Source organism: Pleuronectes platessa, chromosome 20 (genome assembly GCF_947347685.1).
Source record: "Pleuronectes platessa chromosome 20, fPlePla1.1, whole genome shotgun sequence".
Classification (NCBI taxonomy): domain Eukaryota; kingdom Metazoa; phylum Chordata; class Actinopteri; order Pleuronectiformes; family Pleuronectidae; genus Pleuronectes; species Pleuronectes platessa.
Window position 1 is genome coordinate 20,129,490 of NC_070645.1, and position 16,396 is coordinate 20,145,885.

General features: G+C 44.7%; 2 protein-coding genes across 4 annotated transcripts; one reads left to right on the top strand and one right to left on the bottom strand.

Annotated features, from left to right (window-relative positions):
* Window positions 1–5,495: 5,495 nt before the first annotated feature.
* On the bottom strand, window positions 5,496–10,527 carry eif1axb (eukaryotic translation initiation factor 1A X-linked b). 2 transcript variants are annotated; one of them, XM_053412053.1, is made up of 8 exons: window positions 10,375–10,527; window positions 9,642–9,725; window positions 8,091–8,194; window positions 7,826–7,876; window positions 7,426–7,507; window positions 7,095–7,186; window positions 6,737–6,765; window positions 5,496–6,604 (listed from the first exon to the last, which is right to left on the bottom strand). In XM_053412053.1, exons 1-7 carry the CDS (start codon window positions 10,388–10,390, stop codon window positions 6,760–6,762), a joined length of 435 nt encoding a protein of 144 aa, XP_053268028.1. In that variant the 5' UTR covers window positions 10,391–10,527; the 3' UTR covers window positions 5,496–6,604; window positions 6,737–6,759. The 2 variants fall into 2 exon arrangements, with proteins under 2 accessions (XP_053268028.1, XP_053268027.1); XM_053412052.1 differs by having other exon boundaries at window positions 5,496–6,765.
* Window positions 10,528–11,910: 1,383 nt separating this feature from the next.
* Window positions 11,911–15,553, top strand: LOC128425457 (uncharacterized). Of its 2 annotated transcripts, XM_053412049.1 has the most exons (3): window positions 11,911–12,584; window positions 12,993–13,028; window positions 14,310–15,553. In XM_053412049.1, the coding sequence occupies exons 1-3, from the start codon at window positions 12,189–12,191 to the stop codon at window positions 15,093–15,095; spliced, it is 1,218 nt and encodes a 405-aa protein (XP_053268024.1). In that variant the 5' UTR covers window positions 11,911–12,188; the 3' UTR covers window positions 15,096–15,553. The 2 variants fall into 2 exon arrangements, with proteins under 2 accessions (XP_053268024.1, XP_053268025.1); XM_053412050.1 differs by lacking the exon at window positions 12,993–13,028.
* The last annotated feature ends 843 nt before the right edge of the window (window positions 15,554–16,396 follow it).

Below are 16,396 nucleotides of genomic sequence, written 5' to 3' on the forward strand. Positions count from 1 at the left end.
ATTCCAGCAGGAAAAGACCAAAATGACTCTGAGCTAATGTTTTAACACAGACTTTAAAAAATGTGAACTTCCTCTCAAGCTCCAGTGGCAAAGACACATGTAAAGATATTTCTCTATTTACTTCTCTATTGTATTTGCTTGTTTCTTTATTTGTTCTTTCCGTCTTTTCCTCCTTGATTCACCTTCTTCTGTCTTTTGTTTCCTTTTGATTTAATTCTGCCCACAGCTGCAATTATTATAAAATAAATTGAAGAATCAAATAAAAGAGAACTCATTGGAAGCTGTTTTGAGAATCAAGTCAGAAAGAAATCTGTAATTAATAGGTTTCCATATTTTGACGGTTGATCAGACTAAACATCGGAAGACGGAGGATTTAAGAAATGAAATAATTTAAAAATACTACTAACACAAAAGATCAATCGATAATGAAAATATTCAGGACCTAAGTGTCCATTTTCCAACTAGTCCTCTTCATGATGAGTATTTTTACCTCGGGTAATAGATTACATTCATTGCTCTTACATGTTAAACTCAAGTCCATTGATTTATATAAACTGCCACGATCAGTAGATTCCTCTGCACTTTCTTTATGTTAATATTTAATTTTCCACAGTGGTAAACAGGACGTGCGTGTGTGTGTGTGTTTGTGTGTGTGTGTGTGTGTGTGTGTGTGTGTGTGTGTGTGTGTGTGTGTGTGTGTGTGTGTGTGTGTGTGTGTGTGAACAGGACAGCGTTACTCACCTTGTGTCTTCTCTCTCTCTTCCCGTCGCTCTTTGTTTAATGGCGGCCTGGCGTCTTCAGGCAGGTGAAAGAAAAATGTAGAAATGATTTGAGCTTCTTGACGTTTGTCACGTTGAACATTTGTTTCTTACTCAGGGCTGATGTGGTTTGTGTGGTTTCTGTGGTTTGTGTGTTTTGTGTGTTTTGTGTGGTTTGTGTGTTAAAGTGTAATAATAACCTCCGCAGACGCCAACCCGAACAGATGCTCTTAAATGAAATACCTTTTTATGTGAAGCATAAAAGCACTGAGACTAAAGTGGATTCTGGATTATGACGACAATGACAGTGCATCAAGTGATGATCAGAAGTTTACCTGGGGGGCTGCTGTGATTGGATGGCGATCGGGAAGGTGAAACAGGCCGATTGGTGAGCTGCAGCGTGGGAGGAGGGGCCAGTGCTGTGTTTATGGAGAGAGGAGTCACACATGATTCATGCAACACTGGCAGACACACAATCACAGATGAAAACCTTTAGCTGTGGACGTGACCCCAGCTTCTGTCTGTGCACGGCTCAATCTGCTAATCAACGTGAGGCCTTCAGGGTCAGGTGTCGGTGTGGGACAACCGAGTGTAACCCGCAGCCAATTTCTGATTTGTTTTATTCGTGTATCTATAAAGACGACTTGAAAGCCGCCTGAGAACAATCCATCGACTCGTCTGCATCCTGCCCACAAACACATGCAGCGGTTATGCAAATATATGCAAAACCCAGATGAGTCTCCAGGGTCCAGCTTCGTCTTCACTCAGAATTACATCACAGATCTAAAGGAATCAGCTGAATCACAGGTTCAAAGCCTGTTCCTCCCCAATGCAGTGGAGGAATGAGACCCGTGAGGATGATGGTGGATGGAAGCTGAGGAACTCATGAGGAAACAACATCAGCCTGTCAGTCAGTGCACAGGGAGGCAGAGGGTCCGGTGATAATATCATTAAAAAGAGGAAGATGGACGTTTAAATAACAATAATAAGAATCTGCTATGTCCTGATGACATCACTGAATTCCTGTGTTACAACACGTGCAGCTTCTAACAGGATTCAGGAGAGAATGAGCTCATCAGCTTCCGGCCTCATGCAGTCAAACGTCATCTGAACAAACGGAAAACACGAACAATAATTCTACAGATGATATCAAATGTCAGAGTCAGACTGAGGTGTTACCTTCTGTGCGTCAAGCAATCACATCTGCAGGGAGACAAGGGACATGTTGTCCTCACCTGTCATGTCGGCGCAGCTCGGAGACACCTGGGTCATTTTCACGGTCGTCGTCGGTTTCACCAACCGGAGCAGGAACCTGTGAAGCCCGCAGAGGAGAGGAGATGCTCGGGCACGATGACTGGGGAGGAGCCGGATGAGGGGGGGGGGGGGGCAGTGACGGAGGAGGGAGGAGAGACAGACGGAGGATGGGAGACAGACAGATGGAGGGAGAGGAGACAGATGGGGGGGGGGGGGGGGGGGGGAGCAGCTCACAGCTCACACCTCGGTTTCTGAACTGTCTTTTATTTTGAAAGATCCACTGTTTTAAAACCTCAACAATTAAATTGCTGCAGGTGCACGTGACAGAAACGTGATGAGAGTAAACACTGGCGCGCGCTCCAGCAGCTGCTCACCGATTCACGCGCATGCATCATGCACGGGCATCAGCTTCATATGACGTCATTGTGTCACACGGAGCTTTTCTCCTTTGATTGAGGCCCCTCCCCTATTCATTGATTGAGCTTGAGGCCCCTCCCCTCTCCTTGGAACCTCAGGTGATCATAAGAGGGGGGGAGAACAAGAAAAAGAGGAGATCCAGTGGATGACACTAATGCACCTTGACACGGGACAGAAGAAGAAGACGCTCTGAAGACGTTTCAGAGGCTGTGAGACAGCTGAGGATCAACTTAGTCTCAGGAGCAGTTTGAAACTACTGGAGGGATCTCAGTTCCTCCTCTCGAATAAAGATGAGCTCATAACAAAGCAAGGGAATCCATCACTGTCTCCAAACCATGGACATGAACATTCCCTCAGAGGATGAGCACGAAGAACAGTCCAGGATCTGCACGAGAGGGAGAAATCTCTGAGATCTAAAAATGGAAACTACAAACTGCCTGCTGCGTAAATCTCAGACAGAGAATGAACTTCTGTCAGAAGACATTCATACTCTGAGAGTGAATGAGAAAAACTCTGTACCAGGCAAACCAGTCCTTCACCAAGGAGATGGGACACCTTGAAAGACTGAGAGACAAGAATGAAGGTGAGATCCACCGACTGACAGAAGAGGTGGGGAGTGCTCTTCAGAGCCGGTTAGATGATGCTCAGGATGTTCTCCGGGACAGAGAGGGAACGTGGGAGCTGAGGAGCATTGTGCAATCTCTGATGGACAAAGAGAAGGAGGAAGAGCAACAGTTGATGGAGGCACTGCGTGGTCGTCAGGTCCATGACGAGCTGGTCACGGTCTGTCTGACCGAGCTTGAGTCTCTGAGAGAGATACACGCCAAAGAGAACGAGGAGCTGAAGGAGGCGATGGAAGAGCTTCAGTCCGATCTGGAGGAGGCGCTGCTGAAAAGCTACCGTCCAGGATGTGGAACCAGCTGGAGGAAGCTCAGCTGCTCGTCTTCAACACAACCACAAACCGAACTTCACCGAGGAACTGGGCTGGTTCGCCTCGGTGAATCTCACGTGTTCTTTTATCCCAAATATGAGAAGAGCCGGTCTGGGTTTGGTTCAATCAGGTATTTATTAAGAAGCAATGAAAAGGTATGAAAAGTTACAGCAAAGCAATGGGCACCCAACGCACTGCCCCGGCCCTCAGCAGTAGGTATAATTTGATTGGTCAATAATAAAGGGGGGTGGAGACTTGGTTCTTCCTCGATGGTGGGCAGGCGTGGTTCCATCCTCTTTGTACTGGGATCAGGAAGCAACGAGGAGCCGCTCCCAGTTTAGCTGTTTTGAGAAAGAGCCTTGAATCGGCTGACACCTTGTGAGTCTTAACTCCCCCCCCCCCACACACACACACCCCTGTCTAACATACTGCATTTGTTTACAGTTGAGTTTCATTGCCATCTTCACAGACACACACACATACATAAATATAGATTTCAGTCTTAACATGAACCCGTGCAGCTGTGACCTTTAACCTTTGATCGCTGATCTCTAATCAGTTTGTCTCCGAGTCAAATTATACATTCGTACCAAAGTTGAAGAAATCATTATCATTGAGGTGTTTTATCTTCGCATGAAAAATCAGCCCACTTGAAAATAGATAAATATAAATGAATATGAAATGGAGGCATCGTAAGAAAAGAGTCAAGTATTGTACAAGTGCATATAAATACAGCATTTGAGTAAATAATACTGCAGTATTTATAGTGTCTTCTAGATGATTGTGTTTATCAGTGTCTCTCTCTCTCCCTACCTCATGTGTCTCTCTCTCTCTCCCTCCCTCCCCCATATGTCTCTCTCTCTCTCCCTCCCTCATGTGTGTCTCTCTCTCTCTCTCCCTCCCTCATGTATCTCTCTCTCTCCATCCCTCATGTCTGTCTCTCTCCCTCCCCCATGTGTCTCTCTCTCTCTCTCTCTCTCTCCCTCCCTCCCTCTCTCTCCCTCCCCCATGTGTCTCTCTCTCTCTCTCTCTCCGTCCCTCATGTCTCTCTCTCTACCTCATGTGTGTGTCTCTCTATCTCTATCTCACCCTCCCTCTCATGTCTCTATCCCTCTTTCTCTCTCTCTCCCTCATGTGTCTGTCTCTCTCTCTCTCCCTACCTCATGTGTCTGTCTCTCTCTCTCTATCTCACCCTCCCTCTCATGTCTCTATCCCTCTTTCTCTATCGCTCCGTCCCTTCCTCATGTGTCTCTCTCTCTCTCTCTGTCCCTCCATCATGTGTGTCTCTTTCTCTCTCTCTCTCTCTCTCCCTCCCTCATGTGTCTCTCTCTCTCTCTCTCTCCCTCCCTCATGTGTCTGTCTTTCTCGCTCCATCCCTCCCTCATGTGTGTCTCTCTCTCTCTCTCTCTCTCTTCCCTCCCTCATATGTTTGACTCTCTGGCTCGTGTCAGAGCAAACGTTCGAGTCCCGGCGGCTCTGTTACGTCACAGCCTCAGTGAACAGAGGCTTCTGCTGCTGTGATATGGGTCAGTGCTGTTTTCAGTCTGCTCACATGCAGGTCCACTGAGTCACGACTGATGGCAGCTCTATAAATAACTACAGTTACTGTAATGGAAATAAACCAGCGTAGGATCAATGATGACACAGGGATTGTGTTGTTCCCAGTGAGCAGACCTCAGATCAAAGATTTAAATAACTATGGTAATTCCTTAAAACATAAAAATTGAGTCCATAACATCTGAAATAAGAAGAGGGTCTGAAAAGCCTGATTCATCCTCATTAGCAGATCAATCAAATAATGTTGAGTAAGATATTTAAACGATTTGTCTTGGTCATTAAATTATGACCTCGTACCAGGAATTATCAGATAAAAGCTAATTGAAGCAAAATGTAAATTAAAAACAAATTAAGGAACAGAGCTCAGGACACATCAGCTGGTCTGACTCAAGGTTTTTTATCTCTTCTGTTGATATGAGGTCAGACCTGTGAGTCATGAAACAACCTTGGGCCCTGGACGAGGGGCCCCAATCGAGTTCACTCCAGAGCTGCAGCTCTTTCAGCTCCAGCTCGCCACCGGCAGAGCGGCGACAGAGCGACGTGCGTCAGGCAGCTAAAAAACACTTTTGCCAGCTCGGCCGAGTTAAGATCTTTATTGGAAACCAGCCTTCAAACATCATAGTACAATTATTTTTAATTCAGAGTTACAACAGCAACAGGCCCCATGTGGTCTAGAGCAGTGGTTCCCAAACCGAGGTGCTGGGCCCTCTGGGAACATGGGGAGGTTTCCAGAGGGGGAGAAGAAGAAGATATATAATATACTGTATATATAATCAATTTGCCAGAGGTTAAGAGACGAAGTAAGACAGACGCCACAGCGGTGAGGTTTTACTGGTGTGTATCTGTGGTGAAGAGTTTGGGAACCGCTGGTCGAGCTTCACTTTGTGTTGCAGCCGCAGAGCGAGCAGCGAAGAGGTCAGAACATGAGAGGAAACAAAAGAAGATAAAAAGAGACAGAAACACGAACAAGGGAAACAGAAAAATACATTTGATTCTTTTTACATTTGACTCTTTTCTTTGCCTCCGTTCGGCCGAGGCTCGATTCAAAACAAGCAACTCGTTGACTGGGAATCGTTCGTGGAATATTAGGTCAACAAAATGAAAAGCCATGATATTAAACAGCCTTCAAACTGTCTTGGACTTTATAAACGTGTCTACCAGGCGACTGCAGAAAGAAGAAAAACACGTCATAGTTCTGTCTTTTTATTGACGAATCCAGAGATTCTGTACTTGTTGCTAAATTCCACATAATGTGAAATGAATATAAATACATTTTAAAAAGATGACGCATTCGGTGTGAGATATTTTGCAGTCATGGTGTCGACAGGGAGCGAGTGTTTCGGCTACAAAAAGAAAGAAAAAAAAGAACTATGAGAATGAGATTTTCTGTTGACGTGAGAAGCAAAAGGTAAAAATCTAGCAACGCTCCAGATATTCTCCCCAAACATGATGCTGCCGATCAGCCTGCTCGGATTCTACAGTCCAACGGAATGAATTACTGCATCGTCACCATCCGGGAGCAGGTCGCCTGCTGCAGCGCCCTCCAGTGGCTACGGGTGATAACTGAAGCAGCATCTCATCTTCATTCAAAACAACTACATCTAAGTACTGATGCCCCCCCCCTCCCCCCTGTGAAATGCACTTAAAGTTCTTCAAACGACAAAGACGTCTGCTGATGGTAAACAACCTGGAGATGGAAACATACTGTTAATAAACTGTGCTGGATTGGCAGAGGCTGATCTTAAGAAAAAATAATAATTATTGGTGCGGTGTTTCGGCTCAAAATATCCCAACGGGAGCATCTCTAGTAAAATCCCACCTCCCCCCCCGAGCAGCAGGTCTTTAGATCTGGAAAGAAAAGAGCACAAACACAATTACTTTAAGATTAGTTCTGCATTTTTTATTTATTGGGATTTTAAAAGTAATTCCTGGAACATTATCATAGTTTGTGATTATTTAAAAAGACACTAAAGCAGGTTCTGTGGCTTTTATTGTGTTTGAGTTGAGCTGTAGCTACCTATGATCATTGATTAATGGTTTGTGATCATTTAAATATTAAGATAAGATATTTCAAGTGAAGTCATTACCAATGTGTTTTGCCCAAATTATTGTTATAATAATATATTACCATTCTTTATTATTTAATACAAATATTTAATAAATGTAACGGGACTCACCTCATCAACCTCCTCATCATCATTTCCAATGTCGTCGAACAGAACCTCGTCATCGTCTCCTTGTCCGTACGGATCTGTCTCGTTGATTTTGGCTGCGAGAGAAAAGACAAGGATGAGAAAACAGCGAGTGAAGCTGCTGCAGGTTAGAGGACGCCCCCTGCTGTTTGGAGTCAGTTACTGCATCTATCACTTCACAGATCCTCAACCTGAAAGAGTTAAACTAGGAGCTAAACTGATCTGGACTGAAGACGATCAGAGAGGACGTTTAAAATCCATCTCCAGTCCTGTGTCCCGGTGGTGATTGGATGGATCCAGGATGAGTTGGACTCACCGTGCTCCGGCAGCTCTCCGTAAGCTTTCAAACTACGAGCCTCTTCTGCCGTGTACTTCAGGATGACGTCGGCTTTAGTGTCCTGAAACACAAGTGGTGGTTAGAGATGGAAGCCGAAGGAAACTTGTTTTATAGATTCTACAAACAGAGAAAGGTTCTGAGACAAACACCCAAAAACCGTTCAACTGGTTTGACCCATTAAACCATCGCATCATGTGAGTAGGAAACCACTATGGCAGGCTCGAATATATTAAAGAGTTGTAAAAAAGATTCAGCAGTGAGGTGTGAAAGCAAATCTAGACCTAGGTACGATCTACGAACAGACAAACACTTTGATTTGTACAAACACAGGATATTTGTGACGTGTGGGTCTGTTCTGTGTCTTGTGCGACCAACACACCTGATAATCTCTCAGTCCGACCAGGATGATGTCTGACGTGTTAATCCAAACCTGGAGAAGAACAAAGCAACGCAAAGATTACACCTTGTGCTGTACAAAAACAACACACTGCACTTTGTGACCTCCACACACACAATTGAGTCCCCGCTGCCACATTAATGGCGGCTTACTGGCCATTGAGGCCCAGCTGATTCAGCATTATGTCGGGGGGGTTTCCTGTGTGCCTCTGGGGAACAGGTGTGAGGACTGCTCGGGAGCTTCCTACCTTTTTCCGGAGTTTTCCTCTGATGTGGCAAAGCCGCTTGGTGCCATCGAAGCACATGGCCTCCAGCCGTCCGTTCCCCAACATTTTAATCACCTGAGCGTATTCTGAAAGACACCAGAGAGCAGGGAGGCTTCAGTCAACACCAGGATCTCCTCCAGTCGCTCCAACAAAAAAGTACAACATCCAACAATAGGAGATTCTTGCAGATGTTTCAGATCCAACAACAGAGAAGTAACACAACATCATGTCCTACTCTTGAACACGCTGGGTGGTTAATTTAGAAATGAAGGAGTCATCAATACAGATATAAGAAAAAGGAGTTTTCCATGAAGTTCCTAGTCATTGAAATTGAATTTATTATTTATATTCTATAACTGGAGCTACAGTTCACTGCGTTCTGAGTAGGAAGGTTCTTCTGTTACAGCTCGACAGAAACAGAGAGGAGGAGCCTTTGGGTTCAAAACGAGTGGAAACATTATTCTGGTCTTAGAATAGATTATTTATTTTTTTCATCCAGATGACCTGCATGCTGCACAAAACAAGATTAGCACCGAGGCAACATATCAATAATGTTTTACGTCTTCTAAAATCAGATTCTCTTGTTTTTGAAAAAACTTTCTGAACATTTATGAAATAATGAGGATAAGTTCAAGTTTAAATTCCATTGTAATAAAAATGAAACAGCACATCTCGTTGTTCTTCTTCTCTTTGTTATGAATTTGTCTCAGTGACATGTCCACACTGGGTTCATGACCCCACTCGCAGGGACGTCCTTTATGCAGCACAGACCTGAAACCATCTGGCTGACGCTCTCCATCCAAGTACCTTAAACTGAACTACAAAAAATCTACAGTCATACCAGCATTGTACTTAATTATTTCACTTATTTACCTGTTTGTAAATGTCAAACAGATTATTTGTAGTATTTTTTGCCTCTTGATCTCTAAACCCATTTTTTCCAGCTCTTTTTTGAATCTGTTAATCTCTTTAAAACTGTTAGAGAATGATAGAACAAGGTCAGAGCTTGTTTGGTGCGACTAACAGCCACAAACCCAAAGACACTCGGTTCAACCTCAATCCAAACATATTCCCATTTGAGAAGATGAACAAAAGAAGGTTTTTGTGTCTATTGCTCAAATTTAATTTAATTCCAGACACGGCTCAAGGCTCGTTTCTCTAAAAGGTTAAAGAAGCAATGTTTGGAAAAACATTGCGACTCATGGGAAACTAATTAAAATTATGTAATAGACTGAATTATAGGGCGGTGTGGCCTAGGGGGTAGAGTGGTTCTCCAACAAGACGGTTGCCGGTTCAAACCCCACTCTTCCCCGTCTGCATGCCGAAGTGTCCTTGGCAAGATACTGAACCCCTGAATGGCCCCTCATAGATGTTGAGTGTACTAATTGTAAGTTGCTTTGGACAAAAGCGTCCACGGTGACTACCAGATGTCCTACAGTGACCCGTGTTAGGCTCTTCAGACCGAACCCAGAGGACTAAAGACAGGAAGTGGAGCATCTGTGGAGTCACAGCAGACTCTGGACCGGGACTCACCCTGTCCGTCCTCCTTGAACACCAGCTCCCTCTTCTCAGACTCATTCTCGTTCTTTCCACGTCGCCGATTCTTTCCTCCTTTACCTGTAAACACAGACACGGGGATTTGAGCTCAGGAAGCACATTCACTCAATGTCACGGGTTCTACTCCGTGGATCACAAGTCGGTAAATAGAGGAGCGGATCTACTCCTCACAGATCTAGAGCCGCCGCACGGTTAGCATCACCTGTTTGAATGAGGCTAGCAGAGAAGACAAGTCAACGTTGCCTTGCTAATGGTTGTCGCGTGAAAGAGACGTCACATCACATGGAAACTGACATAAAGACCCAGCGGCCTCGTTCTAACTCGGTCACCTGGTCACCGCTGTTATCTCGGGTCAACTTAGGATAAATAGAAATGTCCCGGTCCGGCCCGGGGTGGGGTTTAACTAGCAGCTAGCTAGCACACTAGTGCTAGCTGTTTGAGCTACACTGACTCCCGAGCTACAGAGTTCATTAGTAAGTGGGTTAACTCTAACCTGAATACTAACTCAGCCGGACTAACCACGTGCTGGCTCGGTTTAGCTCGGACAGACCCGGGTTAGAGCGCGGTGGACGACTCCAGCCGCGGTGCTAACTAGCTTTAGCCGCTCGGTGTCACGTTTTCACTGCGTGTGTCCGCCGCGGGATCGACACAATCAAAGCTTCGGACACACACGCGTATACACACACGGACACACGCGCGCGGATCTCACCTTTATTCTTGGGCATGTTCTCTGACGCGGTTCACGTGAATCCCAAAGAACTGAAACGAGAGAACGTGTTTAAACAGAGAGAGAGAAACTGAGCTCGGCTAGCTACCGCTAATTCACACTGACCGCTCTGCGCATGCGCTCCGCCACGTTCAAAAGCTCGCTGCTTTATTGAAACGGGAGTTGGTTAACAGAGACAAACCAGATATTTAATGAATACTTAAATATCTTGTGTTTGATCACCACGAATCCCTTGTTCCCCTTTTCCTTTCTTACTTTATAAACTAACGTACATTTTTTATTTCTACATCACTTTTAGACACAATGACTCAAACAGGGGGTATTCACTGTATAACACCTGAAATTCTTTTCACACAGCTGAAGCAAGTTAGCCTGAAGTTGTCATACTCATAATTCTAGTCAGAATATGAGTCTGATACTGCTCCATTGGGCTGTGATTATGGGGCGTGTTCCAACCATAGACTGTAGGCCTATTGTAGGGGTATTCAACTTTAAACGTGGTCCAGTTTGAGAAAATGTCTTGAAGCAAAGGTCTGGAAGATCATAATTTCTAACTATTTGGTGTGATATATATTTAAGTAGCCTAGCAGTTGTATCAGAAACTGCATGTACTCAATACCTGACTGTCAAATCAAATGAATTCATTACGATTCAAACACTTTTTGACAATATTTATTGTCACATAAGATAGAACTGAACATATATGTATGATTGTGTAACAGAATTGCAGACATGTATAATTTTCTCTCATTAACTAAATAAAAGTAGGACCACATTTCAAAATAAGACAAAATAATATATAATATGCATTCTTTGACAACCCCTCCATCTGGAGTAGGGCTAGAGTGGCAGAAACTTGAACCATGGGCAGAAAAGGTCTCTGGTTCGTCTCTGGTTCGACTCCACGGAGAAACAACAAAAAGACAAACCTGGATTGACCTGTCCAAAAATCCAAGAGGATTCTCCCTACCCTGTCTAGTGCCCATGAGCAAGGCACCTTACTCCCCCAACATCTGCTACCCGGGCGCCGTACATGGCTGCTCACTGTTCTGTGTGTCCTGCACCAGATGGGTTAAAAGCAGAGGTTAAATTTCCCTACAATTGCATGAGTGTGCCTGTGAATGTCTGTGCATGTGTTTGGGACAAATAAATGTATCTTAAATCTTAAATCCTAAATGAGCAAGGTGTTGGGCAGTGAATGAGTGGCTCAGGATCCTGGTGGACTGGTCATATTGGGCTCTTAGACCACTTATTTTCTGTGATCTCACTTCAGATTAAAGTGGGTATGTTTGTTCAAAACCTTTATGTTTTGTCTCATAATGGCGGTTCACATTGGCACTTTTAATAAGTGCCACAGTTTCTGAACATATGAGACTCACTGTTTACCGCTTGGAATGCACAGACTTGATTGGCTGAGTAGTATCACGTGGGATGGCTTAACTCGCATGCAATTGGTCAATGCGTTTCCTCATCCACCAAACCACTACCGTAATGACTACAACAGATACGCCGGTAAATGAAAAAGAAGCGCCCCGTCAGGTTTTAAATCATAACCTTCTGTTTTGGCTGTATGTCCGGGTCCGTATGGGACGGCTTCTGGGTCCGGTCCCGGACCGCGGTCCGCCTGTTAGTGACCCCTACTGTAAGGTTTCAACCGAACCAGGGAGAAAAATGCCTTTTCGGTCAATTGGATAGACCTACAACCAATCAGAGCAACGTAGTATGTGACGTATGTTAAGCGACGCATAGTTGTTGTCAGAAGAACTCAGCTGCACGCGCAGTAAAAGAAGAAGAAGATGAGTAAAAACGATTTTTGCCGGTGTTGTAAAAAGTATTTAAGGATACACGGACAACTCAGCAACACGAACAACCTTTTTGAGAGAAACGGTAAAGACGAGTCCACGTACGAAAAAGTTCTCCGTTTGGGATTACGACTCCAAATCACATCGAAGAGGTCGTGTCGCATTTGTCGGTCCTGTAAGAACCTGATAACACGGCTGGAACGCGACCTCCCCGTGTTTAAGAAATGGACAGACGACGAAGGAGACAGGGCTGAAGAAGCGTGTCCATCTGGGGCATCACAGGAAAGAGACCGGGGGCCTCGTCCCTCCATGACGCCCGGGGCTCTGAAGAAGTTCTGCCCCGATCCGTCAACTCCAACCGGTACCACAACGCGAGGCAGCATCACAGAGGTAAGAGTGTTGAGATACATTTCTACTAATTATGATATGACTATGACAATAACCTCGATCGCCACGTTTTTCATGTGTGAATAGTGACTCGTGTTTATTGTCCAATGTGATAAACACACGTGCATTCCCACACTCCTCATTTCAGTGTAACTTACCTATGATTAAACCATCTTATATATATATATATATATATATATATTTGCCGATATGGTAGCCTAGTGTGTATTCTGGAAGCCAGCCCGAATTTGAGTCAGGCCAGGTGTAGGGTGAGCTGCTCTGCAATTGCACCTGGGGTCCCCATATTTAACAGTCTGTATATTCCTATGTATTGTCAATGCACATTATACTTATTAGGCTATACTGTAATTATTCACACTGTCATGCATTATACATTATCTTATATTTCAGGTTGTCACCCATTACCCATCACAGACTGTTGCCAAGGTATGTCATTCAGAAGAAGCCTCAATAGTGAGCAGCATTAATGAGAAAAAATGGACAACAGCTGCAAAGTTAATGTTGAAGCATAAACACCTAGTTGAGGAAATCAAGGTTCACATCCTGGAGCTAATAAGCAACGAATGCAAACATCTGTAATCCAAACAACGGGTTCATCCTGTGGAATCATCTCCGGATGATCTGAAAGCCTTTTCATTTACCAGCTTAGAGGCAGACCTCAAATGTTGTGGGCGGGGCTAAGTTCGTCTGGCCTCCAGGTAGATGCATGTAAGTCTTATTTTACAATCCATTACTACTGAGACGGACAAGTATGTACAATACTAAATAGCTGTTAGCTAGTTAGCTTCTTTTCTGGCTCGCTAAACATGGCTAAATCAACGAAATAAAACTCAAAATACAACAGTATATACGTAATGTACTGAATGATGTGCATTTGAAAATATGCTTTTGATTTTCCTTATCCAGAGTGTTAGTCTGTCTGGTCACAATCATTTCAGACTCACTGGTGGAGATGGTCATAAAGGTGCTTTATGAAGATCAGGAAAATGAGCAAGCACTTGTTGGTCTGCATTCTAAAATGATCAAAGGAGCCTTCTGCTAAATGATCAAAGGAGCCTTCTCCTAATTGATCAAAGGTACAAGTAGATTACAATTATATATTTTTTATACAGATCGACGAATGAGATTAAATAGTTTTTATATATAGATAATTATATATATAAAAAACTAATTCACAGTATTTAGTCCCGGTCACTTGAACACTCTCCTCCCCGCCGCCAGAGGGCGCTCTGTACCGGAAGTTCGGCCGCTTCTCTTCCGGGCTGAAGAGTTGAATGTGGTGATGTTGAGTTGATGTCTGACCCGTAGATTGTTTGTATATTGTACGAGGTTATATGTGATATATGAGCTGTGTTATTGTGTTGATATTCAACCTGAGCTGAACACGAGCTGTGGAGATCAGGACCGTTATGCACAGAACGTTTCCTACTGATAGAACACGTCCTTACTGTAAATAAGTCATTGTTAAGATAACCAGAAGTAATATTCAAGCTTTATGAGCTTTTATTGCTGCAGATGTTTTTCTACTCAATGTAAAAACAACCGAGCTGATAACAGGTAAATGTAATCACACAGGAAGAAGAGTTATCGTTTCTCCCTCCTCTTCTTCTCATCTGACTTCACGAGGATGAAGAACAGAAGGTGTCACATGTGCAGTTTGTTAAATCCCCTCAAGGTAAAGATTTAATTTTTGATTTCTCGTGTCAGATGTCTTCGGAGCCCCCGCTGGTCGGAGGCGGAGCTGCAGGGAAAGCGACTTCCTCTTCAGTCGTGGCAGGAGACAGGAAATGGGACGGAGGCGGCGGGATGGACCAGATCAACGTGGTGAGAATAGACGACACTCACATCGCAGAGGAGCCGTCTGACCTCGGGGGAAAGGTTAAAGGTGAAGCAGTGGACTACTACGAGGTGGAGTACTCGATACCTGAGGGGGACGAGGAGGCGGAGGAGGAGGCGGAGGAGGAGGACAGCCTCTACGTCATTGAATATTCAAATCCAGAGGAGGAGGGGGACAGCTACCAGTTCACCATGTCTGTGGATAGATCGCTCTCAGATAAACGGCCGGTCAAACATCCAGTGGTCAAAGAAAACGCCACAGCTCCTTCAGCGATGACGTCCAGAACTCAGGGGTCATCCAGGCAGACGGCGAATCAGAAGAGGAAGAGGAGAACAGAAGAAGAGGAGGGAGCTATCAGAGGGCGTGGAGCTCTGAGAGGACGACAGCGATGTGAGGGAGTCGGGGAAAGAACAGCTGCTGTGCCCGCCGCCCAAAAAACTTCAGTTCTGGCCATTCATTTAAAACAAATGCACCAGATGGAGGGCAGGTGGAAGTTCTTCTGCACGTCCTGCAAACAAGCGGTTCCCAGTCAGACCGAGTTGGATGCTCACAGGCGGCGCCACACCAACGAGGACGTCGTCTTCTCCTGCAGCCTCTGCCCGGAGACACCTGGAGCAGGAGCACCCGGGCGCCATCCCTCGCTGCAGCATATGTGACAGAAGCTTCTAGACAATCGAGACGAACCTCGCCGATCAGTTCAGGCACGTGGGGGGGGGGGTCGCCGTTCCACTGCGCCCAGTGTCAGATCCACGAGAGGAGGGAGAGGGGTCTGAGCGTGCACATCAGAAACCACCAGAAGAAGCAGCAGCAGCCCCGGCCGACACTCAAGGACTTCACCAACACAGACAACTCGATAACAGACGACTCAGACTTCTGACGCTGCAGATTCCACGTTCACTTGGGTCAGTGTTTGTAGAAGCACCAGCTCAGTGACTTCCTGTTTGTCAGAGGGACACGCCCACTGGGAAGTTTCCCGACATTTTCCTGCTGTTTTCTGAAAACAAGACTTGTTTTAGGAGTTCAAACATTATTTTTTGCAGTCACTGGTATTAAAAACACTAATATCTTCACTAAACGCTGTAAAAAGTATGAGAATAAAAGCTTTTCCGTTAAACTCTTCAGATGATTTGAGTTTCTGTTGAAGAGTAAAGTCGAAGGGGCTAAAATCAGCAGGTTGTTTCTCATTCTCATTTTTGCAGCAGCATCTAATGTAACTGAAGGGAAAACCACCTTGTGTTTGTTTCTCCACTGGGACTCTGACCTGAAACCCTGAATCCCAGCACTTGTTTTACTGGTTTGTTTTATGATTGTTGCACACGTGACAATTTCTTCATCAACCTGCTGGTTTCCATCCTGACGCCCAGTGCCACGTGTCAGACCTTTAATACACTGGTGTGGTCCAATCCCTTCAATCTACCACAGGTGGAGTCTGGTTCAGAAGAATGATTAAAGCAAACAGGAAGAGACAGTTCAGATTTATACTAATTAAATTGCTTATAAAATATAATTCTACATTTTTATATTAATGTAAGATGAAGAGCTGAAGATAGAAACAAACTGGTTTATTTGATCCTCCAGATGTGTTTGTCTCAAAGCTCCAGTAAACTGAAGTGATCAATAAGAGTCAGTGTGCGTCATCTGCTGATTATTCTTTTATTGTTTTTAATAGAAAGTCCAACTCTCGCTGCAGGTACAAAAACAGAGAGCTGGCTGAGCAGCAGGCCGAGCGTCTCTGACCGGAGCAGAAGACAGAAGAAGAAAAGAGAGAAAGCTGTTTCCCGTTTACAGAAGAAAAATCATTCCTTTTACATTCCTTTATCCCAGAGCTGCTCATCGACCGACGAGGCAAAGACCAACATTTATATATTTCACAAGATGTAGAAAATCAATCTGACGTTTAATCCCTTGATGTCGACTCGAGCAGCGGAAGAATCAGATTCTGATCAGTCACCTGAAC

Bases quoted from the DNA above. Each gene is read 5' to 3' on its own strand.
- eif1axb (XM_053412053.1), bottom strand. The intron at 7,877-8,090 runs GTAGGAAGCTCC...GTTCTTCTCCAG, and splicing joins GAGGAAAACTCCGGAAAAAG to GTTTGGATTAACACGTCAGA. The intron at 7,187-7,425 runs GTGAGTCCAACT...TTTCTCTCGCAG, and splicing joins CGGAGAGCTGCCGGAGCACG to CCAAAATCAACGAGACAGAT.
- LOC128425457 (XM_053412049.1), top strand. From the start codon at position 12,189: ATGAGTAAAAACGATTTTTGCCGGTGTTGTAAAAAGTATTTAAGGATA. The intron at 12,585-12,992 runs GTAAGAGTGTTG...CTTATATTTCAG, and splicing joins CGCGAGGCAGCATCACAGAG to GTTGTCACCCATTACCCATC. The intron at 13,029-14,309 runs GTATGTCATTCA...TTCTCGTGTCAG, and splicing joins CATCACAGACTGTTGCCAAG to ATGTCTTCGGAGCCCCCGCT.